Below are 26,826 nucleotides of genomic sequence, written 5' to 3'. Positions count from 1 at the left end.
TTGATGCACAAAGCAGAGAACTCTCAAGTTGACTCTCCAAATAATATATCTACAAGCTCATCACTTCCTCACCGCTTCTATTCACTCACTCCTCTTCAACCCAAACCAAACCCACAAGAAGACAAGGATCTCTTTATTCAACAACATCCTCAACATGGCCAATATACTGGTTGATAACTAGTGATAACCTCTACATATAGTGCATTCTCATTGCACTAATCACTTGGAAGTACTACAAAATATATATAAATATAATGCATAGGTTGTATTTTACCCCTACAAAATTTCCAGATTTGACCCTTCTCACAGCTCTAAGTGCCAAAGGGAATGTGGAAATGTGAACTCCCTTTACCATACAGTACCTGTCCACGTGAATATATTTCCAGCGCAAACCCATTGCGTTGGTTCTCGGTGACAAGATACTGTACATCTCTCGCTGCCTGCAATAGGAAAAACATATTTAGCACGAGAGGGAATTCCCCTCCAAGAGCATACCAGGCCCTTAGGTCTGGTATGGATTTTAAGGGGAACCCCGTACGCCGCAAAAATGGCATGCTTGGCGCTGGCTCCCACGACGGGGCTCGCAGGTGTCAAATCTCGCCGATAACAGCAGTGAGATTTACACAATATCGCGGTCACCTACTGTATATGTTGACTCTGCAAATTGCTTACATTTTTTAAATTTAATTATTTTGCTGATCTCTGATATTACTGGGATTCATAGGAGGCCTTCTCCCGCACTAGCTTTATCACTTGGGAATTGATTATCTTCCTTTTATATTCAGAAATATTGCAATTTACCTACTACTAGTTGCTAAATTGAATGTTGCTAGGTTGTAGAATACAACTCAACAGCCAAGCTTCCTTAACATGATCAAAGATCTGAAACTACAATGTTGAATGGAACAGATGTTTGCATTAAAAAAATCACTCATTCACTTCATGGTACACCTGGCCGAGTAATCCTAACTGTTCAATTTGATTTAGTTACACTAAGTCCTTGATTAGGCACACTGGTCTCATTGCTCTAACCATTAGAATTCTTCTTTGTTTACTGTTATTTAGTTAACCATTACTGGCTACTTCCTTCCATCCACACCCTTCTCTGTACATCACTTCCCATCCTCCCCACCACCCTTCCTCCTTCCAAATCTCACCTCCATCTACACCCTACCTAACCCTTGTGACCCTTTTCTCTTCTGCTAATTCCTTCTCTCTCCCCATCATGTTCCTTTAAATATCTGCTGTCAACTCTACATTGAGTTTTGGTGTACATCAGTTCATTTGACTCTCTTGATACTTTCTATTACTTTGCATGAATATTCAACATATGATTTGTGGCTCACGTTTTGAGAACTCTATAACAGTACCACCTGTGACACCACTGACAAGTTTCTTTCCACGTAAACCTTCTGAAACTTACTAAAGAAAAACTGAATAGTAACAATGGCCAAGTATGTTCAAGGGTTGCTTAACACACTTACCATCACCAACTTCTGTAAGGGAAAAGAAAAGCATTCACATGTTTTTTTTAAACATTTTATAAGAAATAGAAACAAAAAAACACCTACTTGGCATACTCTGATGGCTTGATCCAGTACAGTTTTGGTATCAGTGGCATAGTCAGGACATGGTAATGTGGCTTGGCTGAAATGAGCTTGCAATAGGAGGTGAGCCTTGGTGTGTGCACTGTCCATGGAATGAGGATTTACTTCAATGGGAAGGTTCTTTGCCAATTCACTGTTCATCTGGTCTTCATTATGTCTTACAGGGAGGTCAGAGTACTCCTCAGCATCCTGAAATAAATAAAGAAAACACATTTTAAAGATTACAAGCAGACAAACCGCAGTAAACGATTTTGGGGATTTATTAGACTTTATTAGAATAAATACATAATGCATATGGAAGACCTAATACTCAAGAGCAGCACCCAAATACAAATGTGACCCCTTCAGACATACAAGCTTTTATTGGATTCACTTTCAGTTTTTCACTGATTAAACAGCTCTCACGAGAAATGTCCCAGACCCCTTCCTATCAGAAAGCTCAAACTAAAAATCCCCCTGGGCATCTGGGAGTTAAGACCACTACCCCATTCCTCTTCCCAGATGACTTCTACCGCAATCCCATGCTGGTCTTTCTCCCTCCCCCTCCACCCCACACCATACCTTCCCTTATATGTCTCCATATTCCTTCCTTTTCCCCCTCAATACCTCTTGCAGGAACATTCCTTATTCTCCTTTCCCTATCCTTACATCCTCTACCCTCGTTGCCAGCCTTACATAGTGAATTCTTGCCCATCCTTCTTTTGCCATCTTGTGATGCCTTACCCCTTTCTTATCCATTAGTCACATACTCCCTCATTTACATACAAGCTGTGCACAATCTCATTAGAATCTACTGCATTCACCAAATTAGGAATACAGAGTACATGTAAATATACTTTCTATGTTTAATACATGACTATGCACCTTCAAACATTCTCTGTATATTGTGGAAAACAAAGAATAAAAAAAAAAAAAAAGCCAAAGTGTCATTCCATATTAGTAATAAACCCAAGTTCCTGTGGCACAGACATTCATGGACCTTTTTAAAATAAAAGTACAAACCATGTAAACCCCCCCCCCCCCAAAAAAAACCCTATACTTTTTAATCATGTCAAATACGTGTGAAGTCAATTTGGTCATCTCAGCAGTGGCAGCCTGTCCATAGGGAGCACACAGGCGCCCCCCACCCCCCCCCCCCACCAAGGTAGTCCCAAAAAAAAGGCCCTTTAAAGAAAAAAAAAGAAAAAACTTTTAAGTGCACTGTGTTCGACATGGCGCCAATGCAATCACGTGATTGCAGAAGAGATGCTTTATTTGCAGGGTTTTCTGATGCTTTGTGGCGCACTGCAACGTGCCTTTACACTCCCATAGTGTCATTCTTCTTGCTGTGTTTATGTTGATTGGCACCATCAGACGTGGGTGGTGCTTTCCCTCCCAACGTCACTTCCTGTTTCTCTGTGCCAGTGAGAAGCCGGAAGTGATGTTGCCTCTGCTTGAATGCAATGCACGGCCCGAGCGGGGCCTATTTGAAGATCGATTTAATATTTTTTTGGTAATCCCTGACCCTGTCACTGACTATTTGTGTGTTGTGCTGAGGTCCTCATGTGTACACTATAACATGGCAATGTTCTTCTGATCCATCGGTACAAACAGTATAAAGTGGATCAAAACATTATCATGTTATACTATCAACCAGGATGAGGGCTGAGTGTCTGAGTGAGGGGATCTGATGGTGCTTCTGCTGGGAGAACAGGACATCCCAGGAAACACTGGACATTTAACTCCTCATCTTCATCACCCCCCCACTGACCATTGGACAATGAAGGGGAAAAAAGGTAGGTGCAGGCTGTGTACAGGGGGCGGAGGGTGTCTGGATTGACAGACACGGGAGTGGGTTGTGTTATCTGTGTGGACATTTGCTTCCCATGCTGCTGTCCAATTGAATGCTCTGCCTCTGTCAATGTGTCACTCTGTCACTGTGTATCCCGGGACTGCGATCATCACCCCTCTGATCTGCAAACTACAGAGCCCTGTGTAGCCTGCAAAGTGCTTTGTGAAACTGAATGAATATTTGAGTCTTATGGCTGATCTTTCTTTGTGTCCGATGATGATCTATTCCTGTAATAAAAAGTGTGTTGTGAGCATGCTACATCGCCACGGCATGTGTTGGCGATGTGAGTGAGCTGCACACAAAAGACCCCCCCCCTTTCCCCTGCAGCAGTGCATGGCTGAGCTCCTCACTTGTGGAACAAACTTTCTGCTGCATGAGGAACATCATTGAGAGAACATGGGCTCTGTCCACCCACCATCCATGCCAGGCTCCATCCCTGCCTCTTCCACCCAATGTCATGTGTATGTGCCACCAGCCCACACAGCTGGTAAAGTCTTTGTTTGGAAATCAGGCTTGTATTCCTGAGGGGAATGGGGAAATAACTTTTCAGGATGGATGTTTTGCTGATTCTGTAAAAAAATCCCCCTTGGAAAACATCCTATGAGTGCACTGATCACCTCATCCAATAAGAGGGCAGGCTTTCTCATTACATTTGCGAGAATTAGGAAGCAATGAATGATGATGTATATGTGTTTCATCTGTATTGTGACAGTTCCCACAGCTGGATTGTATGTGTGACCTGTGCACCCAATCTCATCCAATCTTCATCATATCAATGTTATTTCGAAAGTTCTTGTCAATCTTTTTAAATCTGCAGCTGTCATTATAATAATACTCAACAATCCTTCTGTGAAGGTCCATGTTTAGGCACTTCCTATTATAGTGGCATCGCTCTGTCCCCCTCTGCCTATTGTTTTCCTGGGTTGTCACCTGGTTTCACATACTTCTGGTGGAGACAGATATAGCAACATGCATTGTGCAGAAATGTCCTGCCAACCAATGACATGCAGCTGGTGCAAGGGGCATGCATATAAACGGAAAGTGGCTGCTAAGAGGCTGCGGGAGTTCAGAAGTGCTAAGATGCACAACTGCATGAAAAAAAAAAAGCCCTTTTCCAAAAAAAGAAAAAATGGCATTTGTTATTATAAACTGGTGTTTATAATGTGCTAAATGTAATTTTCATAGTAGTTAACATCTACCTTAAATGTTTTCAGTATAGAGGCAAGAAAGATAAGATGATAGTTGTCCTATATCTCATGTACATGGCCAATTAGAGCTGTATACACCCCAGATTGGCATATGTCTGCAGCAGGAATGATTAGCCACAGATATGAATAATTTTTTTGCTATTCAGCACTGCATCACTTTAACTGACAATTGTGCGGTCGTGCAATGCTGTACACAAATAAAATTGATGTCCTTTTTTCCCTCAAATAGAACTTTCTTTTGGTGGTATTTATTTGCGTCCACCCCAAAAAATTTTGAGCACCAGCCATCATTTCATTTCAGTCATGCACAGGACATTTCACCATCTCTTCTAAATGCCTTTCCTCCTGGCAATAGCCTTTTGGTAGAAAAAAAACGTTAAAGCAGATCTAAAAATCAAATTTTTCATAAATAAATAATGCATATGTCAACAGTACCAAACAACATTTTGAGTGAAATGTACCTCATTCCTCTTGTGAATAAAAACATGTGTAACTTAGAGGCAATTCTTTACAATTGTTAACAATCTATTACTTTCATTCACAGGAAATCGGTAAGAAAAAGAGGATCAACAGGATCCTATGTAATGAGCCAATATGACTGCCCCCTACTCATATATATTTGCAAATTTTACTGGACCAGAGAAATGATTTGCGTATACAAGGTACACCGCCCCACCCCCAAAAAAAAGTTAATTTGTGTACCCTGGGCATACCTAGTATGCCATGTGCTTCCCCCTGGCTGTGGCTTTGTGTTCACAGAAATTGTCGAGACCCAGCTGTCAAAATGATGATCTGCGTTGCAGGCAGCAGCTCTTCTATTAATAAAGCTAGTGAACATTGTTTCCAGCCTTCCTTATTAAATATACTATGGCAAATTTGTAGTTAAAGTATATTTAGAACGGTTCCACTACATACAGAACAAACAAGAGAGTCTTTTAATCTGCAATTATTATCAATTAACCTAACCTAAGAAATGGAAAAAAAAAAGGACTTATTTAACAGCTAATCAACCTTTATCAGCACTAATTAGCTTGCCCCCCCCTATTATTTTTTGCTGATTTTAATATTTTACTGTCATATTTAAACATTTTTCTTTGCTCATTCATTTATTTTTTTGATTTTTTTTGAGCACTGGATTAAAAAGAATAAGCAACATTTTCACAGAGGCATTTCATTTTTTCATTAACCAAAAGTTAGTGCTATTTTAAATAAGACAGTTGACAGAATACAATTTGCATTTTTTTTACTCACTGGGAGTTATAAAATGAGCAATGATAATGGATAAAATATTGTGTTATATATTAAAGTTTTATTTGCCCTAAAACAAATAATATATGGAATACTTAGGTATTGTAAGTATTGATAAGGTATTGCCTAAACAATATATATGAGTGCAGGGGATATATTGGTTAAAGAAAAGCGGTTTAAAACAGTAGAACACTTTGATAAGCTGTTTTATATGTAATTAATCTTTGTGGTGTTTATATAGAAAAAAAAAACTATAAACCATATTATTGCAACTAAATAAAGCTTTTTCAATTCAATCTGGGCAGTTGTAGCTCTCTGAATACGTTTCAAATAAAGTTATAAATGGCTTCTATATCCAGGTTTGATATACTCGATACTATGGTTTTCTTGCTGTACACACCCTAAACCAAGTTTGGTCTCCCCTTTTAGGGTAAACCAGCCAGAGGATTATACAGTATAGTATAGAGAGGGATCCCCTAATGCTCCAAAATACAGTCACTGCTTATGCCTGGCATCATGATCCACTGCTTCAGCTTCCAAATATGCTGGTTAGATACAACTTTTTCTGAAAGTCAGCATTTCCATATGACTAGGAATGCCCTCCCTTCCATATCATGTGACAGTGCTCAGGCTGGTTAACAGGTCACTTAAGCACGGGAATGTACATGTCTGTCATAACTAGTACATTTCTTTCAGGTGGCATTGGTGACATATCAGGTAGTAGACAGGGGAACTAAAGCTATACTGATACAGCTGCAGTCTCTTAGCTTTCTGAGACCCAGTGACAGAGTGACTTAACCACTTGGCCTCTGGAAGATTTAGCCCCTTCATGACCAAGCCATTTTTTGTGATGCAGCACTGCATTACTTTAACTGCAATTGTGCGGTCGTGCGACACTGTACCTAAATAAAATGTATGTCATTTTTTCCCCACAGCTTTCTTTTGGTGATACAGTGCCTTGCAAAACTATTCACCCCCTTTGGCATTTTTCATGTTTTGTTGCCTCACAACCTGAAATAACCATGGATTGTTTGAGGATTTAATTTACAGAACATGACCACAACTTTGAAGATTTTTTTATTTATTGTGAAGCAAACAACAAATAGGAAAAAAATAACAGAAAAAGTCAATGTGCATAACTATTCACCCCCCCTAAAGTCAATTTGCAGAGCCACCTTTTGCGGCTATCACAACTCAAAGTTGCTTTGGATAAGTCTATATGAGCTTGCCACATCTTACCACTGAGATTTTTGCCCATGCCTCCTTGCAAAACTGCTCCAGCTCCTTCAAGTTGGATGGTTTGAACTTGTGAACAACAATCTTTAAGGTTGACCACAGATTTTCTATTGGATTGAGATCTGGGCTTTGACTAGGCCGTTCCAACACATTTCGATGTTTCCCCTTAAACTACTCAAGTGTTTCTTTAGCAGTGTGTTTGGGGTCATTGTGCTGCTGGAAGGTGAACCTCCATCCTGTCCTCAAATGACACACAGAGTGGTACAGGTTTTTCTCAAGAATATCCCTGTATTTAGCACCATCCATCTTTTCCTCAATTCTGACAAGTTTCTCAGTCCCGACTGCTGAAAAACATCCCCACAGCATGATGCTGCCACCACCATGTTTTACTGTGGGGATGGTGTTCTTTGGGTGATGTGATGTGTTGGGTTGGGTTTGCGCCAGACATAGCGTTTTCTTTGATGGCTAAAAAGTTAAAGTTTAGTCTCATCAGACCAGAGCACCTTCCTCCATACAGTTTGGGAGTCTCCCGATTGCTTTTTCAAACGCGCCATTTAGTTTTTTTGCTGAAAGTAATGGATTTCTTTTGGCCACTCTGCCATAAAGTCCAACTCTATGGAGCTTACGGCTTATTGTTGTCTTAGATACAGATACTCCAGTCTCTGCTGTGGAACTCTGCAGCTCCTCCAGGGTTACCTTAGGTCTCTGTGCTGCCTCTCTGATTAATGCCCTCCTTGTCCGGTCCCTGAGTTTTGGTGTGCGGCTGTCTCTTGGCAGGTTTGCTGTTGTGCCATGTTCTTTCCATTTGGTTAGGATAGATTTGATGGCGCTCCTAGGGATCATCAAAGATTTGGATATTTTTGTATAAGCTAACCCTGACTTGTACTTCTCAACAACTTTGTCCCTTACTTGTTTGGAGAGTTCCTTGGTCTTCATGGCAGTGTTTGGTTTGTGGTGCCTCTTGCTTAGGTGTTGCAGCCTCTGGGGCCTTTCAAAAAGGTGTGTGTATGTAATGACAGATCATGTGACACTTAGATTGCACACAGGTGGACATCATTTCACTAGTTATGTGACTTCTGAAAAATAGTTTTATGTATATATTTTTATAATTTTACTTCACCAACTTTGAATTGTATGTGATGGATCAGAACACAATAGTCTGATTAAAAAAAACATTGAACTAAAGGCTGTAATGTAACAAAATAGGTAAAAGGGGGTGAATATTTTTGCAAGGCACTGTATTTGATCACCTCTGCGTTTTTTATTTTTTCCACTATAAACAAAAAAAGGCTGACAATTTTGAAAAAACAAACAATATTTTTAACTTTTTGCTATACAACACATGCAATAAAAAAATTTAAAAAATCTAATTTCTTCATAAATTTAGGCCAATATGTATTCTACTACATGTTTTGGGCAAAAAAAAAAAGTCCCAGTGAGTGCATATTGATTGGTTTACATGAACATTATAGCGCCTACAAACTATGGGATATATTTATGTAATTTTTCTTTTTTTTTATTTATACTAGTAATGGCGGCAATTGGTGACTAAAGCCCCATACACACGACTGGAAATCCCGTCAGCAAAAGTCCGATGAGAGCTGAAATTCTGACCGTGTGTATATTCCTTCAGACTTTTGCTGGTGGAATTTCCACCAGCAAAAGATTCAGAACAGGTTCTCTATTTTTACAAGGGAAAAAGTTCCGATCGGAAATTCCAACGCACAAAATTCATATGTATGCTCAGAAACAATTCGACACATGCTCGAAAGCACTGAACCTCATTTTCTCGGCTCATCATAGTGTTGTACATGTACATGATGGTCGAAAGTTCAGAGAACTTGTGTGTGACCGTGTGTATGCAAGCCAAGCTTGAGCGGAATTCCATCGGAAAAACTATCCAAGATTTTTCCCACGAAAACTCTGATCGTGTGTATGCGGCATTACAGTGGGACTGCGATATTGCAGAGGTCAATTGGACACTGACACTTTGTGGGAACCAGTGACCAGTTCTAAAAATATGCACAGTCACTGTACTAATGACAATGGCAGTGAAGGGAATAAACATCTGGGTGGATCAAAGGGTTAACTGTGTGCCCAGCCAGTGTTTTTGTGTACACAGTGTGAGATGGATTCTAGCCCCTGCTTTGCAGAGACACAAAATACATCCCCCCCCCCCCCGTTAGAACTGAGATATGCCATGTTTACATAGGCATATCTCGGTTCTCTGTGTATAGCCAACAATCGTTGGGTGCCGGAGGACATCAAGTGTCCAGCACCCACAGATCGGCTTCTGCTGTGAATATTGCTGTGTCTGTGCGCCCCCCTGCAGGCGGAGGTGCAGAATCACATATATATGTGTATGTGATTCTGCACAGGAGAGCCGCCCTGTAACAGTAAAACTGCTATGGGGCAGACTTTAAGTAGTTAAAGTATATCTCTGAGAACACTGATATTTTATAAAACTCAGCAATTGAAAACCTAGCAGCTAAAATTGTTATTGTACAAAGTTATTTTTTGCTTAAATTTGTTATGTAACTGTAATGCTCTTTGGTTAAGTCTTTGCTTGAGGTAGTGTACACATTACAAGATTCTCACCCTACAATGCAGTTAAATACATTAAAAGCTATTCTCAGCAATTTACAAAGAGACATTCTGTCAAATTAACACTCTCCATCCTTTTCCTTTTAGATTGCCTTTTAAAACTGGAGCAAGCCATGGCAAGCCTAATTTCCTGCTTGAGACTTTTAAGTGCAAATTGTTAATTTTCTTATCTTCGCATAGGCAGCAATTAAAGGAAATTGAGAATAGCAAGTGAAGCTTTGATTCAACTAGAAGCGGAGATGAATGGAGGGCAGTGGGGTCAGCGAAGTCCATTATATTCTTATGTGAGATGCTGGTGTGACTGGCCTGTCCTTGTTTGTTTAGTGGAGACTGGACTGACTGCTAACTGCAAATCTGTTCCCCTCATCTGACCAGGCATAAAGATGTCTCCTGGTTGCAAATGTTAAATGACAGTGAGTGACAATCACACGCCAAAGTCTGCTTGTAACCCCCTGCTACTGTTTTCAGATTGCAGTAGAAAAGACAGAATAAAGCAACATTCTTCATAATCATATCAAATGGGCCATGCTGTTCACTCAATATTTTTCATTTTCGTTTCCCTTTTCATTACAAACTGCAATCTGTTCTGCAAATGCCAAGGACTCAACAGTAGCAAGAGAAAGCAGAATGAATTTACGTGAGCACATTTTGGCTGTGTGCTTCTTTTTATAGTGCTGATAAAATGTACACAATATGCTGACTGTATAAAAATAGAAGGCAGTACTACGTTAACTAAGCACTCTAATACCATTTTTGGTTATGGTTTATGCATAGAAGACAACATTATTATACACGATTTAGGTTGCAAAACCAGCAGCACTTTCACATTTTATAGTGAAAAATATCACTAAAGTATAAAGCATGTGATACTGTCATCATCACCTGTTATTTGCCAACTAATTTTCATTTAATGAATCCTTCTGAATGTGTTTTTGTTCCAAAGTACTAGGGGATTAATTCATTTTTGAAGTATTTGGAGCGTAGAAGTGATATCACAAAAATTATTGTTGGAGCTAATGTTCCATAGAATAGCCATAGCTTTATAATGGTGACAAAACAGGAATTCATAAAATCATATAAGAAGTAGAGATAACTTTACGTATAAAAAAAAGATGCATAACTAAGATATTCTTGGTTGTGAATTGACAAACTTAAAGAGAAAAATATCATAAAATAAAATCCCAAATTTAATTAAAATAACTACGCCATCTTATAATAGTATATGGTGTTACTGATTTACAGCTGAACATTTGAAAGGACATTGTAAAAATGACAAGCTACATACTTTGTATATTTAACAAAATAATATTTTACTCAAATGTACATATTCTGCCATAGCTGGATGCCATCCAACTACAAATTTAAAATCAATTAATGGATTATAAGCTTTGATAACCCATGGACTAAAAAACAAAACAAAAAAAACAAAACACAATTTTGTGCTTGTTTAGCTTACTCCGTTTCACAATGCTTTAGGTCTCTCGCACACAGGGGTAAAAAAATATGCCACTTTTTTTTTTAGTGATCTATGCACAGGTGCATTCTTATCTATGAAACAATGCACATAGCAGTATAAAGTACAGTATTACAGCGCTGAGTACAGAGCCATAAAATAAGAATAGAGATTTCAGATTTGAGTGCAGTAATTTACATGTATACACATGTTTACATGCGTATGTTGCAACACACTAATAAAAATGCACTTAAAAATGTTTTTTATTTGCACATCAAAGTTTCATCCATATGAATTGCAGGACCAAGGTTTCCCAGCATAACACTGCCTTCACTGGCTTACCTTCTTCCCATACTGTGTCCTGGTGCCATCTCTTCCCCAGGTACCCAGATAGCAAGCAATTGTGCTGTAAGTTTGAAAATAACTTGCTATTGCTAGACTAGCCAGACTTGACAAGTTTGTTGCACAATTGCAGCAAGTCCGCATTACATGACTCCAGATCAATTTTTTTTGCATACATTCTGCAAGTTCTGATTCATTTATGTTATGCAATAGTCATCCCACCACAGGGGTCACTGTGGCTGAATTTTCATGCTGTAGACTTGCAGAGCTTTTGCTGTAGACTCACCACTGCAACTTTTCTCTTGCTAGAGACTTGCCACGCAAATTTGTTACAATTTGGAAAAATGTCAACTAGAACTTGTGCTTCAATTGCTCTGCAAGTGTACAACTTGCCAGTGAAAATGAACAGCAAGTTAACAGATTTACAACTCAACATTGCCACAAATTTGTGGAAAGTTATCCTTGCTATCTGGGTAAGTGACATACTTGCACCCGACCATCCACCTGATGTTCATCAGATCAGGCCACCTTCTTCTATTGCTCTGTTGTCCAGTCCTACTGCTCACGTGCCAATTGTAGACAATTTTGGCTGTGAACACGTGTCAACATAGGCACCCTGACCAGTCTGCAGCTATGATTTGTGTGCACCAAATGCCTTTGGTCATCTTAATGGGAGCATATTGTTGCTCTAAAACCTGGAAATATTTTTCAGCATTGATGGTGCCTTTCCAGATGTGCAAGCTGCTCATTACATATGCACTAACACACTCCCATGGTATCAGAGATGCAGGCTTTTGAACTGAGCACTGATAACAAGCCAAAAGGTCCCTCTCCTCTTTACTTCGAAGGATGTGGCGCCCATGGTTATGGTTAAATATGGCTTCTTCATTGCGTGACAGAGCTTTTTTGGACGGCACAGCGAACTGTGTTCACAAGCAAATATTTTTGGAAATATTCCTAAGCCCATGCAGTGATGTCTATCACAGAATAATGCCTGTTTTGCAGTGCAGTATGAGGGCCCAAAGATCATGGGCATCCAATACTGTCCTTTGTGCACAGAGATTTCTCCAGATTCTCTGAAACTTTTGATATTTTGTACTGTAGATTACATACAGTGCCTTAAAAAAGTATTCAACCATTGAAATTTTCCACATTTTGTCATGTTACAACCAAAAATGTAAGTTTATTTTATTGGGATTTTATGTGATAGACAACCAGAAAGTGGCAAATAATTGTGAAGTGGAAGGAAAATGATAAATGGTTTTCCAATTTTTTTTACAAATAAATATGTGAGTGTGGTGCGCATTTGTTTTCAACCCAGAGTCAATGCTTCGTAGAACCACCTTTCGCTGCAATTACAGCTGCAAGTCATTTTGGGTATGACTCTACCAGCTTTGCACATCCAGAGAGTGGCATTTTTGCCCATTCTTCTTTGAAAATAGCTCAAGCTCTATTAGATTGGATGGAGAGCATCTGTGAACAGCAATTTTCAAGTCTTGCCACAGATTCTCAATTGGATTTAGGTCTGGACTTTGACTGTGCCATTCTAACACATGCATATGCTTTGAAGTAAATCATTCCATTGTAGCTCTGGCTGTATGTTTAGGGTCATGTCTTGCTGGAAGGTGAACCTCCCCCCAGTCTCAAGTCTTTTGCAGACTTTAACAGCTTTTCTCCTAAGATTACCCTGTATTTGGCTCCATCAACTCTGACCAGCTTCCATGCCCCTGCTGAAGAAATGCATTCCCACAACATGATGCTGCCTCCACCATGTTTCACAGTGGGGATGGGGAGTTCAGTGTTAGTTTTCCTCCACACACCAGAGCACTTTCTTCTGTTTGCTGTGTCCCCACATGGCTTCTTGCAAATAGGACTCATGTCCTTCTTTCAAAAATGCCACTCTTTCATAAAGGCCAGATTTGTGGAGTGCAGGACTAATAGTTGTCCTGTGGACAGATTCTCTCACCTAAGCTGTGGATCTCTGCAGCTCCTCCAGAGTTACCATGGACCTCTTGACTGCTTCTCTGATTAATGCTCTCTCTGCCCAGCGTGTCAGTTTAAGTGGACGGCCATGTCTGGGTAGGTTTGCACTTGTGCCATACTCTTTCCATTTTTGGAGGATGGATTTAACAGTGCTCTGTGAGATGATCAAGAGCTTGGGATATTTTTATAACCTAACCCTGCTTTAAACTTCTCCATGACTTTATTTCTGTCTGGCGTGTTTGTTCACTAAGGTTCTCTAACAAACCTCTGAGGGCTTCACATACCAGCTGTATTTATACTGAGTTTAAATTACACACAGGTGGACTCTATTTGCTAACTAGGTGACTTCTAAAATAACGTGGAAAATTTCAAGGGGTATGCATACCTTTTCAAGGCACTGTATTTAAAGTCTTTGCAATTTTACAATGTGGAATATTATTCTGAAATTGTGCGACAATCTTTAGACCCAGCTTTTCGCAGATTGGTGAACCTGCCCATCTTTACTTCTGAGACATTCTTTTTACACCCAATTAAGTTACTGACCAATTATCAAGTAACCTAATTAGTTGCAAAACATTCTTCCTTGTTAGTACCACTTGGACAACTTTTTGTTGCCCTGTTCCACGTTTTTTGAGACATGTTGCAGCCACCAATTCCAAAATTCCGTAATATCTTTCCTAAAATTGTATGTTTTCACAGTTTAAAATTTTGATATAAATTCTATTTTCTATTGTGAATAAAATATGGGTTTATGATATTTTTGTACTTTTTTGAAACTGGGGTTGTAGTATGTGAGGTCAGACAGACTTACAGAATTCAGGTGACATTTGACCATCAGCAAGATCAACTGCCATATTCCTATAATGACAAGTATGGCATATTACTATTTATTTGAGATTTGAATTTAAATATATTTTTTTATTTTTTAATAAACATAGGCGTTGACTTACTACAACTGGAAAGTGCAAAATCTGGTGCAGCTGTGCATGGTAGCCAATCTGATTCTAACTTCAGCTTGTTGAACTAAGGTTTGACATAAAAGAAAAATGTAAGCGGATTGGTTTCTATGCAGAACTGAACCAGATTTTGCACTCTCCAGTTTTAGTAAATCAACCCCATAGTATTACTACTATGATTTGTCTTTATGTCAGCTTTCTGCAATAAACTGCACTACAGAATTCAGATTAGGAGAGGGAAGAGAAGCATTGTAAGCTAGTCATGGTCTACCGAATTCAACAGTGTTGACAATCTAACATAAGAAGCTTCATGACAGGAAAAAATACTTAATGGCAGCAAACTAATGACCTTATTTACCTAACCTGTCCAATCTGAAGGCTGGGAGTGAGTTGGTCCCCAAGTTGTATTGCTTAAAGTATCTTTAAGAGCTAGAACCACTGTAAGGTTTTATATTACTGTCTGTGTCCACACTGGGGAAATTAAGTTGCTCCATTTGTCTTGGTGAACACACATAGTGATAGGAAATCTAACATTTAAAATTTGCCACTAAAAATAGACTAGAGGGGGAAATCTAGGCAATATGGACATCTGTTCGAATGGCAATGTCTAACAATGGATTTATTTGTATGTGCCATCACTACATTTGAGGGTGCCCTCACAACGGGCAAGTGATCTATGCTCAAATTTGATTGCCTCCCCTCCTCTGCAATATACTTAGTGATAAGCAAGTGTTCACAGGCACACTTCAGCATCACCTCAGCCAACCTGACCACTGTGATCCCTGCTTTTGTGCTCAGTCATCCCTGAAGAGGGAGTTCTCCTCTTCCCACTGGTCCCCATTACAGTACACTTACTGCTGCTGGACATGGTCGAAGCACTCACATTGAACAAATGAACTGGATCAAGGGGGAACTATGCCCAGGATCAGTTACAATTTCCAGTGTGAGTACACCCTTAAAGAAAAAAAATACCAATTTCCCACTCTATGCAAAGATAAAACGAAAACTTTTTTTTAAAAAATACACTTTACCTGGAGAGGAGAAATTGTGAGGTCATAGGTCTATCCATGCTATTGCAAAAGGGAGAATGCATTAGTTTTAGAGCAGAATTCCAGCTCTTCCAACAGCTTTGTATATTTGTATTTAAACCTGTGTTTTTGCTGTTCGCCTGGGGTTCCAATCTTTTTATAATACAACGTTTTTTTTCTTTTTCAAACTGCCCTAACTACAAACCTGATGTACAATTGTTGAAGTAATAAATGACTAATGTTCTCCAGCTCCGCAATATATGTATTTCACATTGTGTGTGTCTATCCTTCACTGTTCAACACGGGAAGCTTGTACTCTTTTGGCCTAGTTTGCAAAATCTAAACTAGAAAACTCTCAGTTTTTAGTTCAGTTGAAATCAAAAGAAAGCTAACACTTTCACAGATGGCTTCATGGCATGTGCGCAGGGTTTACGCAAGCTCAGATTTATGTGGGGAAAACAAATAAGAGCATTGGGAAAGATCTCTCTCCACACAGGAGCTAGCCACATGGTGAACAGCTGGACATTAGCAACATTTAAATAACAGGGACCATACATTGCTACATTGCTTCAATGGCAATAAAACAGTAGCATGGAAGGTGTTGGCAACAGTTTGGACTTTAGTGCTCACAACAAAAAAATGTAACTTTTGTTCTCATATGCCACTCAGAGGACAAGCATGTATAATCCAGTATTTTAGCAACTCTTTTACATAAAATAAGAAAATATTATTTTCGCTAGATATTGGATATATAATGCCCACAGAAATCATACAAGAAAAACTCCAGTCTAAAGAAAATGCAGGATAATATTTTAAAATGAGTTTTAGAATCTAATAAATGTAATTCTGACTTTGTTCCTTGCAATGGGTGGCAAAAAATAAACATTTAAAATGACTGAAAAATTGTTTTTGTTTTAACTTCCTCCACTATATATATTAAGCCAAATAACACAACAACCAGAATAGAGCACAGTACAATGTCATATTTACATCACATGAGCAGACATTTTTTACGGGTTTATACCTGCTCAACTATAAAAATGAACATCTCTTAGCCCTTGTACACACGGTCGGAGATTCCGACGGAATGTGTCCTATCGGACCGTTTTGTCGGATAATCCGACTGTGTGTGGTCTCCATCGGACTGTTTCCATCAGAGTATCTGATGGACCAAGTTTTCCAACTTGTCCGTAAAATTTTCCGACAAAATGCTCTGATCGGACATACTCCGATCATGTGTAGCCTACTCCGACGGACAAAGTGCCACGAATGCTCAGATCAAACTCCTAGACCAAAGCTTTTGGCTACTAGCCTGAACGTAGTCCCGTCGTAACGAAATAATGTCATCACATTATGTACAATCGAATTTTCCAACAACTTTGTCCGACCGTGTGTATGCAACAGTTTCGGACAAAATCCGTCAGACAAAATCCAAAGGATTTGGTTGTCAGAATGTCCGATCGTGTGTACAAGGGCTTACTGTAGGTTTTAAGGATATGTTATATGGTCAGTTGAATAGTGCTTAGCGGAGTTCTACTTTAATATTAAAAAGTTCTCATATGTGTAGCAGATTAGAGTATGTAGTAAAAAAAAAAGTCTTGTGTGATACAGCTTTGATTATCTACCAAAATAAATAACACTAGTGCAAATCACTGTATTTTACTCTTTCACAATTCGTAAGTTCCTCTTGAACACCACATTTATGGATCACACATATTTCACCTTATGGTCAAACATTTTTCAAGATCTAACTCTTAATTTAAATCTTCAGATGCAAATAATTTTCTCAATTAAACAAAACACCCAATAATTGCTGCTGAACTGGATTTTTCACAGACTGAAATTTTCCAGCACCATGCAGAGCTTTGCAGCAGCCAACAAATCAATCAATCACTGCATAGACCTACTATAGGCTCTGTCCTATCTTTTAGATATTTTCACAGACATGGCACTTTTATATTCTGTATATAGTCTCTTTTTTATTTAAATCAAACACTTTGTATGTATTAGACTGATTTTAACCACAAGTGATTTGTTGAAAAATCCAGACGTTACTGCTTCCACCTTTTTTTTAGGAAGGCTGGGAGCTGCTGGTAATGCATTAATATTCAGTGAATGTGAAAAAGCTGCCTACATAAATATATCAACACATCGCCTTAGCTTGCAACATTAGCCCTAGTTAGACAAATTATGCATGCTCTCACAGTCAAAGAAGCATGCCTATATATTATGCTGGCATACAGTAACAATGCATTTAGATGACATGGGAAAGTAAAGGGTGAAAAAACAGTTTAATCTGATCAGTAGCTAAGAATATGAGAACTATAGTTTCTATAGTTTCCTAGGTGAACGCATAAGAAAAAAAAAGAAAACTATTAAGAACATTCAAAAATGTTTAATCATAAAAAATGCATACGGCATGTTATGCAATGTTGAAAATACTGACAAAACATTTGTTTTAGATTTGAATAGGATAGATTAGGAAAACTGTTCGATTTGATCTGGGGAGGGGGGGGGGGATCACAGACAGCAATTACACCGAACACATTTTCCTAAAAAAAATCCTTTAACCATTTCCCACACCAAGGGCCTTCCTGTATGTCCACAGGTTTCAGTGGTTATACCAGGGCCATGGCTGCACCTGCTGTCATGACTTCGGTATCTGTGTTTTCAGCTAGTGATGCTCTTTGATGTAACAGTGATCCTAGGGGCAAAATAGCGCTGGATCGCTTTTACATGCAGCGGAAGGGGCTCACCCTTCTCCTGTCGCCTTCCAGAGTTCCCTCTTTCCACCAGGAGCCCGGACTGAAGCCAGTAGTTCGCCCGACTTACCATAGAGATGACCAAAGACCGGAACTTCCCCAACCATCTCTATGGTCTAAGAAACCAGAAGCAACGATGATAATGTTCACTTCTGGTTTTGCTAAGATGTAAATGGATTGTGCATGCATCTCATCAAACCGATCTTGGTTTTAGACACTTTTAAGGGCAGAGAAGAGATCTGGGGTCTAACAGACCCCAGATGTCTCAGTAAAAAGAACCTGTCACTACCTATGCTATCACAAGATATTGTTCATCCCTTGTTATCACCAGGAACGTTATAGCAAGAGCAATAATTCTCCTGTGTAACTCTAAACTGGTAACCTGTAAAAGCTTTTAAATTGCCGCCTATGGGGATTTTTTAGTACCGTAGTTTGACACCATTCCACGGGTGGACACAATTTTAAAGCATGGCATGTTAGGCATCTATTTACTCGGTGTAACGTCATCTTTTATAGTTTACCAAACAATTGGGCATTATATTCTGTTCTTGTCCATTAAATACATTTTTTCCCAAAAATATCGCATTTGAAAAGTCACTGCGCAAATACATTGTAACATAAAAAAATTGCAACAAGGACCATTTTATTCTACAGGGCCTCTGCTTAAAAAAATATATATAATGTTTGGAGGTTCTAGCTATGTTTGCGTGACCGATATTTAATACAGAAAAAGCTGTTGATTGATAGTGCAGGCATAGAGTATCATTTTCATCTGTGTTCAAAGCCTAAATCAACCAGAGACAGTGCAGATACAAATGAGCGCACCTTTCAGTTAAACATGCAGGACATTATTTAGATTAAGGTTTGTGAAAACAACACTTGATAACCAGTGTGAAACGCAGGTCAGGGGCAGTCAAACAAGTCAGCGATCACTTAAAAACTTTGAAGGGCATAGGTTTCACCAATTCACCTTTTTTTTTTAAATCACTAAGGTACACACTGCAAAAGACATTCTTGATGATCAAAGGTCAAGAGCCCAGAGACCTTTGCAGCTCTCTACAAAGTAATACTATGCGGTCACTTGCTTCCGATAGCTAGAAGAGCAACAGCAACCAATTGTCAACATCTAAAAGTTGAAAAGTTATTTACTCAGCAAGTATTTTTCAGCATGAACAAGTTCAAATCAAATGCAAACTAGCTTTGACTTTACCTCAAATAAATAAAAAGAAAAAGAATACTGCAATAAACTTGAACATGGTCTCATATGCTTTCTCATTTTCTTTCTGCTACCGCTCATTTTATTCTGCCTCAACTCTTATTAGTGCACAAATGTAAAAGTTTATATATGAATGTGAAATGTTTGATGCCAAAATGCAAATATTACTTGTCCATCAGGAAAAAATGAAAGAGTATCTGTTGCCAAAACTTACCTTTGTCTATGCTACGGTACAGAAGAGTTCAAAGTCCTGTCAGTTTTTTTTTGTTTTTTTTCCTATCTGTATTCCCACTAGGGAATATCACCCTCAGTTTTTACTGCCGACAATATTCATGAAGAGAAATCCAGAATTGACAGATGTCACAGGAACTGGGAGAAAATCCTCCACAGAGGACACCTGCCCCAATAACAATGTTTCACGTGGCAATTCCCCACATATTGGATAGCATTCCACTCACTTCCTCCTGTTTCTCGAGCACAGAAAGTGATGGCAAATCTCCCAAAAGGTTCCAACATTCCATTTTGTAATTAAAACCAAATAAAAAGTTGGCTCTAGATACATTTTAACACATACACTATATTACCAAAAGTATTGGGAGACCTGCCTTTACACACATATAAACTTTAACCACTTGCCGCCCGCCCACCGCCAAATGATGGAGGGATGGTGCGGCTCTCGTTCTCGGGGGACATCATAGGCATATATTATGCTTGTTCCTTTCTTTTCTTTGTTCTATGGTGGTGTATCCTCTCATCAGACAGGCGATCTGGTGGAATATTTTCCAATCAACAGGTTGATTTCAGTGGTTAATTGTTTGATTGCCTGCCCCAGTCTCTATATATTTTTGATTCTCATTTTAATATTTGATCTGTGATCAAGGTGGTTGTGCCGAAACATTAGCCCCTAGTACCTTTTTACGTATACCTAATAAACCATTTACTAAGGATTTGGCGTGCCGTCTTCTATTGAAACTGGCTGGACATCATATGACGGTGCACCTGAATGGTCACTCCGTGGCGATCGAGGCTGCGTCATGTTGCTAGGACAAGGTGTGACCCCAACCGACTGTGTCCAATAACATGTAAATACAGGAAGTGCCGTAATTGGGCCTCAATGCCTCACACTGACAAAATGTGCGGTGAGGAAATACGATCAGCGGCATCTCCTTGCAGGGGAGAACAGGGCATGTGAGATCAGTGACCTGATTGCAAAAAAAGCCCCAGATGTGCCACCAATCAATGCCCAAGAGTGCCACCAATCAGTGCCAATGAGTGCCCACCAGTGACAAATCAGTGCCCATTACTGGTGCCAGTCATTGCTGCCTTTTAGTGCCCATCAATTCCCATCAGTGCCACCTATCTGTGCTGCCTATCAGTGCCCGCCAGCGCTGCGTATCAGTGGCCACCAGTGTTGCCCATCAGTGCCCATCAGTGCAGCATAATAGTGCCACCTCATCAGTGCAGACTATCAGTGATGCATGCTCAGCGCACATCAGTGAAGGAGAAAATTTACAAAACTTACTGACAGAAACTAAGAAAACCTTTTTTTTTTGTAAAAAATAAAAAACCCAGCAATGATTAAATACCACCAAAATAAAGCTCTATTTGAGTGAATAAAAGGATAAAAATATTGTTTGGGTACAGTGTTGCATGACCGCAGAATTGTCATTCAAAGTGCGACAGTGCTGAAAGCTGCAAAATGGCCTGGGCAAGAATGAGGGTGAAAGTGCGCTGTATTACAGTGGTTAATGGCATCCCAGTCTTAGTCTGTAGGGTTCAATATTGAGTTGGCCCACCCTTTGCAGCTATAGCTGCTTCAATTCTTCTGGGAAGGCAGTCTACAAGGTTTAGGAGTGTATCTGTGGGAATGTTTGATCATTCTTCCAGAAATGCATCTGTGAGGTCAGGCACTGATGTTGGATGAGAAGGCCTCGCTCGCAGTCTCTGCTCTAATTCATCCCAAAGTGTTCTATCAGGTTGAGGTCAGGACTCTGTGCAGACCAGTCAAGTCCACCCTAAACTCGCTCATCCATGTTTTTATGGACCTTGCTTTGTGCACTGGTGCACAATCATGTTGGAACAGGAAGGTGCCATCCCCAAACTGTTCCCACAAAGTTGGGAGCACAAAATTGTCCAAACTTTCTTGGTAAGCTGACACCTTAAGAGTACCCTTCACTGAAACTAAGGAGCCAAGCCCAATCCCTGAAAAACAACCCCACGCCATAACACTCACTCTACCAAATTATTTGGACTAGTGTACAAAGCAAGGACAGCCTTCTCAGAAGAGTTTAAGCTGTTATAGCTGAGTGGACCAACTCAACATTGAACCCGACTAAAGCCCCATACACACATCAGATTTTCTGCTGATTTTTTTCCTTCAGATTTACCAAAACCGTATAATATGAGGTCAAACCTTAGGAGTCCCAATTTGTATGCAATCAGGCAGGCCCTTGCACTACATGGTTTTGGTAAATCTGAAGACAAAAATCTGCAGAAAATGTGATAGTGTGTATGGGGCTTTAGACTGGGATGCCATTAACCACTTGCTGACTGCCCACATACATATACTGCTGGGCAATGGGCTCTACTGCATGAAATCAGGTACCTGCCGGCGACCAGCTCCTGCTGTGATTGGACACAGCTGTATTAGTGTCACTGGTCCCCAAAAAGTCTCAGTGTTCGATTTGTCGGCTGCAATGTCGCAGTCCCGCTATAAGTCACTAAGTGCCTCCATTACTAGTAAAAAAAAAAAAAAAAAAGAATAAAAATTCCATAAAAATATCCCATAGTTTGTAGATGCTATAAATTTTGAGCAAACCAATCAATATACGCTTATTGGGATTTTTTTCTTACCAGAAATATGTAGCAGAATACATATTGAACTAAATTGATGAAGAAATTAGATTTTTTACATTTTTTATTGGATGTGTTTTATAGCAGAAAGTAAAAAATATATTTTATTTTTTTTCCAAAATTGTCAGTCTTTTTTTTGCTTATGGCGTAAAAAAAAATGCAGAAGTGATAAAATACCACCAAAAAAAAGCTCCATATGTGGAAAAAAAAGATCAATTTTATTTGTCTACATTGCCACACAACCGCGCAATTGTCAGTTAAAGTAAGGCAATGCCCTATTACAAAAATGGCCTGGTCATGAAGGGGGGTAAACCTTCCACAGCTGAAGTGGCTAAAGTTCATGTGTGTGTAAAAGCAGACATCCCAATACTTTGGTAATATAGCGTAGGTTTGTGCAACACCTTCCCTTGACATACTGTAGCTCTGAGCAGAGTTGACTAACCCTTACCTATGATTTTGCCCATGCATGGAAAAGCAACAGGTTGACCCAATTTGTTCCCCTTTTGCTAGCTTACAATTTGCTATCCTGACAGTCTGTTTGTATGTCAAAACAAAGAGAAGTACCAGGAACTTTCAGGTATGAACCTGGTGGTGACCCTACACCATTTTTTTCGCTATTTTTTTGCTGACAGCTCATCGGTTGTTAAGGATGCGGCAGCTGGCTTCACAGCCCCCTCCTTAGCAACCAGCTAATATATAGTGAGGGGGAAAAAAGGGTTTAAAAACAGATGTCAGTGGATCAGATGTAAGCGGATGTCGTCCGCTAACATTCTTTTTTGCCCGTTCCATTTTTTTGATGGATGAAAAATAGGGCTTTCATCCATTTAAAAAAAAAAACAAATGTTGACGGAAGGGGATGAAAACGGATGCAAATGAATGATCATCCATTGTCATCAGTTTTTCCATAGGAATGCATTGATGTCCATTTTTCATCCATCAACGGACGGTCCGTATGTGTGAAAGGGGCCTAATAGATGAAACTGTGCATCCACAACTTCCTTTTAGACAATGCATAAATACATAGAGAGCCATGTATTCAATTTGAATAAATGTCCACAAGTTTGCAAATGAATGATCATCTGTTGTCATCCTCCATCAATGGATGGATGAAAAATGGATGAATGTGTGAAAGGGGCCTAATAGATGAAACTCAGATAAGGTAAACCTCACCTAGTACTTAAACAATATAAACACAAACAAAAAATCTTCCCCGTATAGGACATCCAAAAATGATACAAATAAGGGGTGGGCAACACAGAAAACAAAGCACCAGCAAGGTAGACTGGGGGTTACTTGCAGTTCACAGAGCTTACTTATATCCAAAGACTGCATGTCTGAAAATCCACCTGGTAAAACTTGCAGAAAGTGTGAACAGAAAACCAGGAGGCAACCTTGCAAATCTGGGAAACTGATGCTTGAGGTTGAAAAGTACAAAAGGCACTAATCTAGTGAAGTGCACCTTAACAGGCCCTGCCTAGACCACCTAAAAATGGTGGAACAAAGACAAGCTTTCCCCCACAGAAACAACGAAGAGAGTCAAAGATGATGTGGTGGGGATAAATTCAAATAGCACACACCCCATCAAAAAAAGCAGGGAAACCTCCGTGGGATGTACTGAGGCAGGACAGAGGGAATGTCCTGGTTAAAATAACAGAAAGAAACTTATAAGGAAGAAAAGTGGCCCTAGACACCAAGACAGCATTATTCCTTTGTAGGACATGAAAGGTTTCTCACAAAGACAGCCATCTTGTGGGCGAGTGTGGACTAAGGAATATCTCTGATAGGTTCAAAAGGCAGTTTTTGAAGAGCCAGATTAAGATCCCACTGAGTCACCTGTGGATATACAAGGGAACCACGGGAACCAAACCTCGTACAAGGGCTTTTACCAGGGTATGAAATAAGAGTAAGATGTTCTACCCAAGCAAGAATCTGGTACACTTCTCTTTCAGCTGCAAGACCTCTGGTTCCTCCCCGATGCTTTATGTGGTGTGGTAATGTCCAAATTAATGTGGGCTGGATGTGTTGGAAAAGTCCAGTGTTGTAGGGATTAATTAATTTTCTGAGCTTCAGTAGTTAACTGGGAGACAAGTGACCAAGTTCCCTGCACTGAAAGATTATTTAGAGCTCCACCCTTGCCCGTTAGGCTGGCAGTGGTCTTGAGAATTTGTCAGACTGAAGTAAAAAAGGATTTCCACAATGTCAGGTCTGGATTATTGAGCCATCGCACCAGAAAGGCCAATCAGTGGATCCAAAGACCGTACTTTTTGACCCACGCAGCTAGAACATTGAGTTGCAGTGATTTGAAACAGAATTGGGTATACAAGACTGCCCCGCAGGAGGCCAACATCAAGCTCAGAACTCTCATGCAAAAGCACAGGGTTGGACGGATCCTGGACTGCAGGGTTTGAATTCAAGAACATGAGCTCAGGAGCTTAATTTATGGAAGGGAAAACAATTCTGGACTGAGCAGTATCTACGAGAAGTAGCAAATGTGCCAAGTGACAAGTCAGTTTCAGTGCTGACTTGAACTGGAGGTTCAGGATCCATTTGAACCGCTAGAGTCTGAACAGTCCTCTGACAGTTGTCTGACAAGGTCAGTGCAAACTGTTTTCTCCAGAGGAGGCTGCTGAGAAATTATACAATGGGAATGCCCTGTGAATGTGAAGCACGTGAATGAAGACATTAGGCGTTTTTAAATCCAGAATTAGGCATATGCCCACTTTTTCTTTGGGAGCTGTGAACAGGTTTGAGTAGAAACCTTGAAATCTTTCTATCATTGGAACAATGACACAGACTTCCTCAGAAAATAGTTGAGCCAAGGCAGTGTGGAGATCTGTTAGATGTTATGAAGATGTTGGCAAGTATGAAAACATGAATTAGGATGGAGGTATATTGCGAAACTCCAGCTTGTAATTCACAGATACTATGATCTGATCTTGGACCTATGCATCTGAAATGCCTTCAGTCCAGGTGGTTGCAAAGGTTAACAGATGTTCCCCTACAATGTGAAGTGGGGGGATCCCTTTACTGTGAGGACTTGCTCACAAGTTTAGAAGGTTTGAGCATTCATGGTTTCAGACTGCAAAAAGTGTTCCACGTACCAGAGTTAGAGACAAAGAGTCCTCCACATGTGCATGGACAGGAGACCTATTCTGCAAATTAGCATTATAATATCCACAAGCCCATCAACAGAGTAGTGCAAAGCAACAGGCATGACTTCTAATTGTTGACAAACTGAATGATTACTTAGGATTGATCCAGGAGCTCTGGACATATCCTTGGACCAGACACCCAAGGTCTTGCAAATGGGAAAGGACAGCAATGACAGGTTGCCAGCAAGGCCTTGAAGGGGCAAATAGGGGCTTGGAGAAGTCTCCCAGTCTTTTAGCCAGTCTTTATCCACAGACTTTTCAAATACTGAAATATCCTTAATAGAAACAGTCAGTGATTTGTTAAGAGAAGAATGGCCAGGTTCTCAGTGAGTATGGTCCACTTCTTATGAAATGTCTCCTCAATAAGGTATTGTTTAGCAAAATATTTGGGAGGAGTAAGCAGTTTGTCTGGATTAGACCACCCATCATATACAAACAGTTACAGCAGCTAGTGTATAGGGAAGTTTTAACAGGGTGGAGACTCTTAAGCAAACTAAACTTATAACTTTAGGGCTCCTCCTATTGACAAAGACAGAATGTTGAAACCCGTCTAGGTAGACCACAGGGCTTGCTGCATTTGGGATTTACTCTTAGTCTCGCCTGGGAACCACCACAAATGATCTGCTCTTCTCTGAGGTGGTGAGATTATCGGAACTGCTATGACCATTGCTGTATGAGTTACCTGAATACTGTTTTATATTGAACTTTGTGTAAGTGCAATATCTTAAGGGTCGGGTGTTTCTTGGGGCAATAAAAGTTTTACAGCATCATACTACGTGGAATCCTTTCCTCCTATATGCCTGAGTGATTAAGAGGATTGCGGGTGTGTTCAGTCTGGATGGTTCAGGATCAGGATGTCCTTCATCTGTTGGGTTGATCGTTACTCAATTCCCATGCTGATGTCCTGTAGTCGCTGAGCTTAAATCTGTATTTATCCATTAAGGCGATTGTTTTTTAGGCGTTCGGTGAGTGTAATTCCTATAGGGAGGTGATTCCCATGGTGTGGTGATGGTGGAACATCTCTTCAGTGATATGAACTACTTTCTAATATGAGAAATTACCCAACACCTGGACTGCCACAATTTTTATAATTTCAAATAGTTTGTTTTTGCTCATACATTCTTTTATCTAATTTTTATTTACAATTTTACGAGTTTTTGTTTTTTGAGTGCTGCTTAAGCTAGAAAGAACCTACTCTCTTGGAACTTTTATGCCTTCTTTTTAAATGTTATTTTTTTTATATAGCAGCTGCTTAGTCTGATATATTCTATCATCTTGAGCGCTGGATAAGTGACCCTGTTTACTTTTACCATTTGTACAGTACACTATATGTTTGGAGAAAACCCA

At 39.7% G+C, this 26,826-nt stretch overlaps 1 protein-coding gene across 1 annotated transcript in view; it reads right to left on the bottom strand.

Annotated features, from left to right (window-relative positions):
* ASCC3 (activating signal cointegrator 1 complex subunit 3) overlaps positions 1-26,826 on the bottom strand; it is a 1,010,279-nt gene that overhangs the window by 46,820 nt on the left and 936,633 nt on the right. The window contains exon 37 of the mRNA XM_077487192.1: positions 1,572-1,796. Within this exon, the coding sequence (XP_077343318.1) occupies positions 1,572-1,796 (225 nt within the window). The remainder of the gene's footprint in view (positions 1-1,571; positions 1,797-26,826) is intronic.

The sequence above is a fragment of the Lithobates pipiens genome, unplaced genomic scaffold (assembly GCF_037356315.1).
Source record: "Lithobates pipiens isolate NorthernLeopardFrog02 unplaced genomic scaffold, aLitPip1_a1.2 Scaffold_18, whole genome shotgun sequence".
Classification (NCBI taxonomy): Eukaryota; Metazoa; Chordata; class Amphibia; order Anura; family Ranidae; genus Lithobates; species Lithobates pipiens.
Note: the sequence above shows the minus strand (reverse complement) of the source record. Positions and strands in the feature narration are given on the sequence as shown.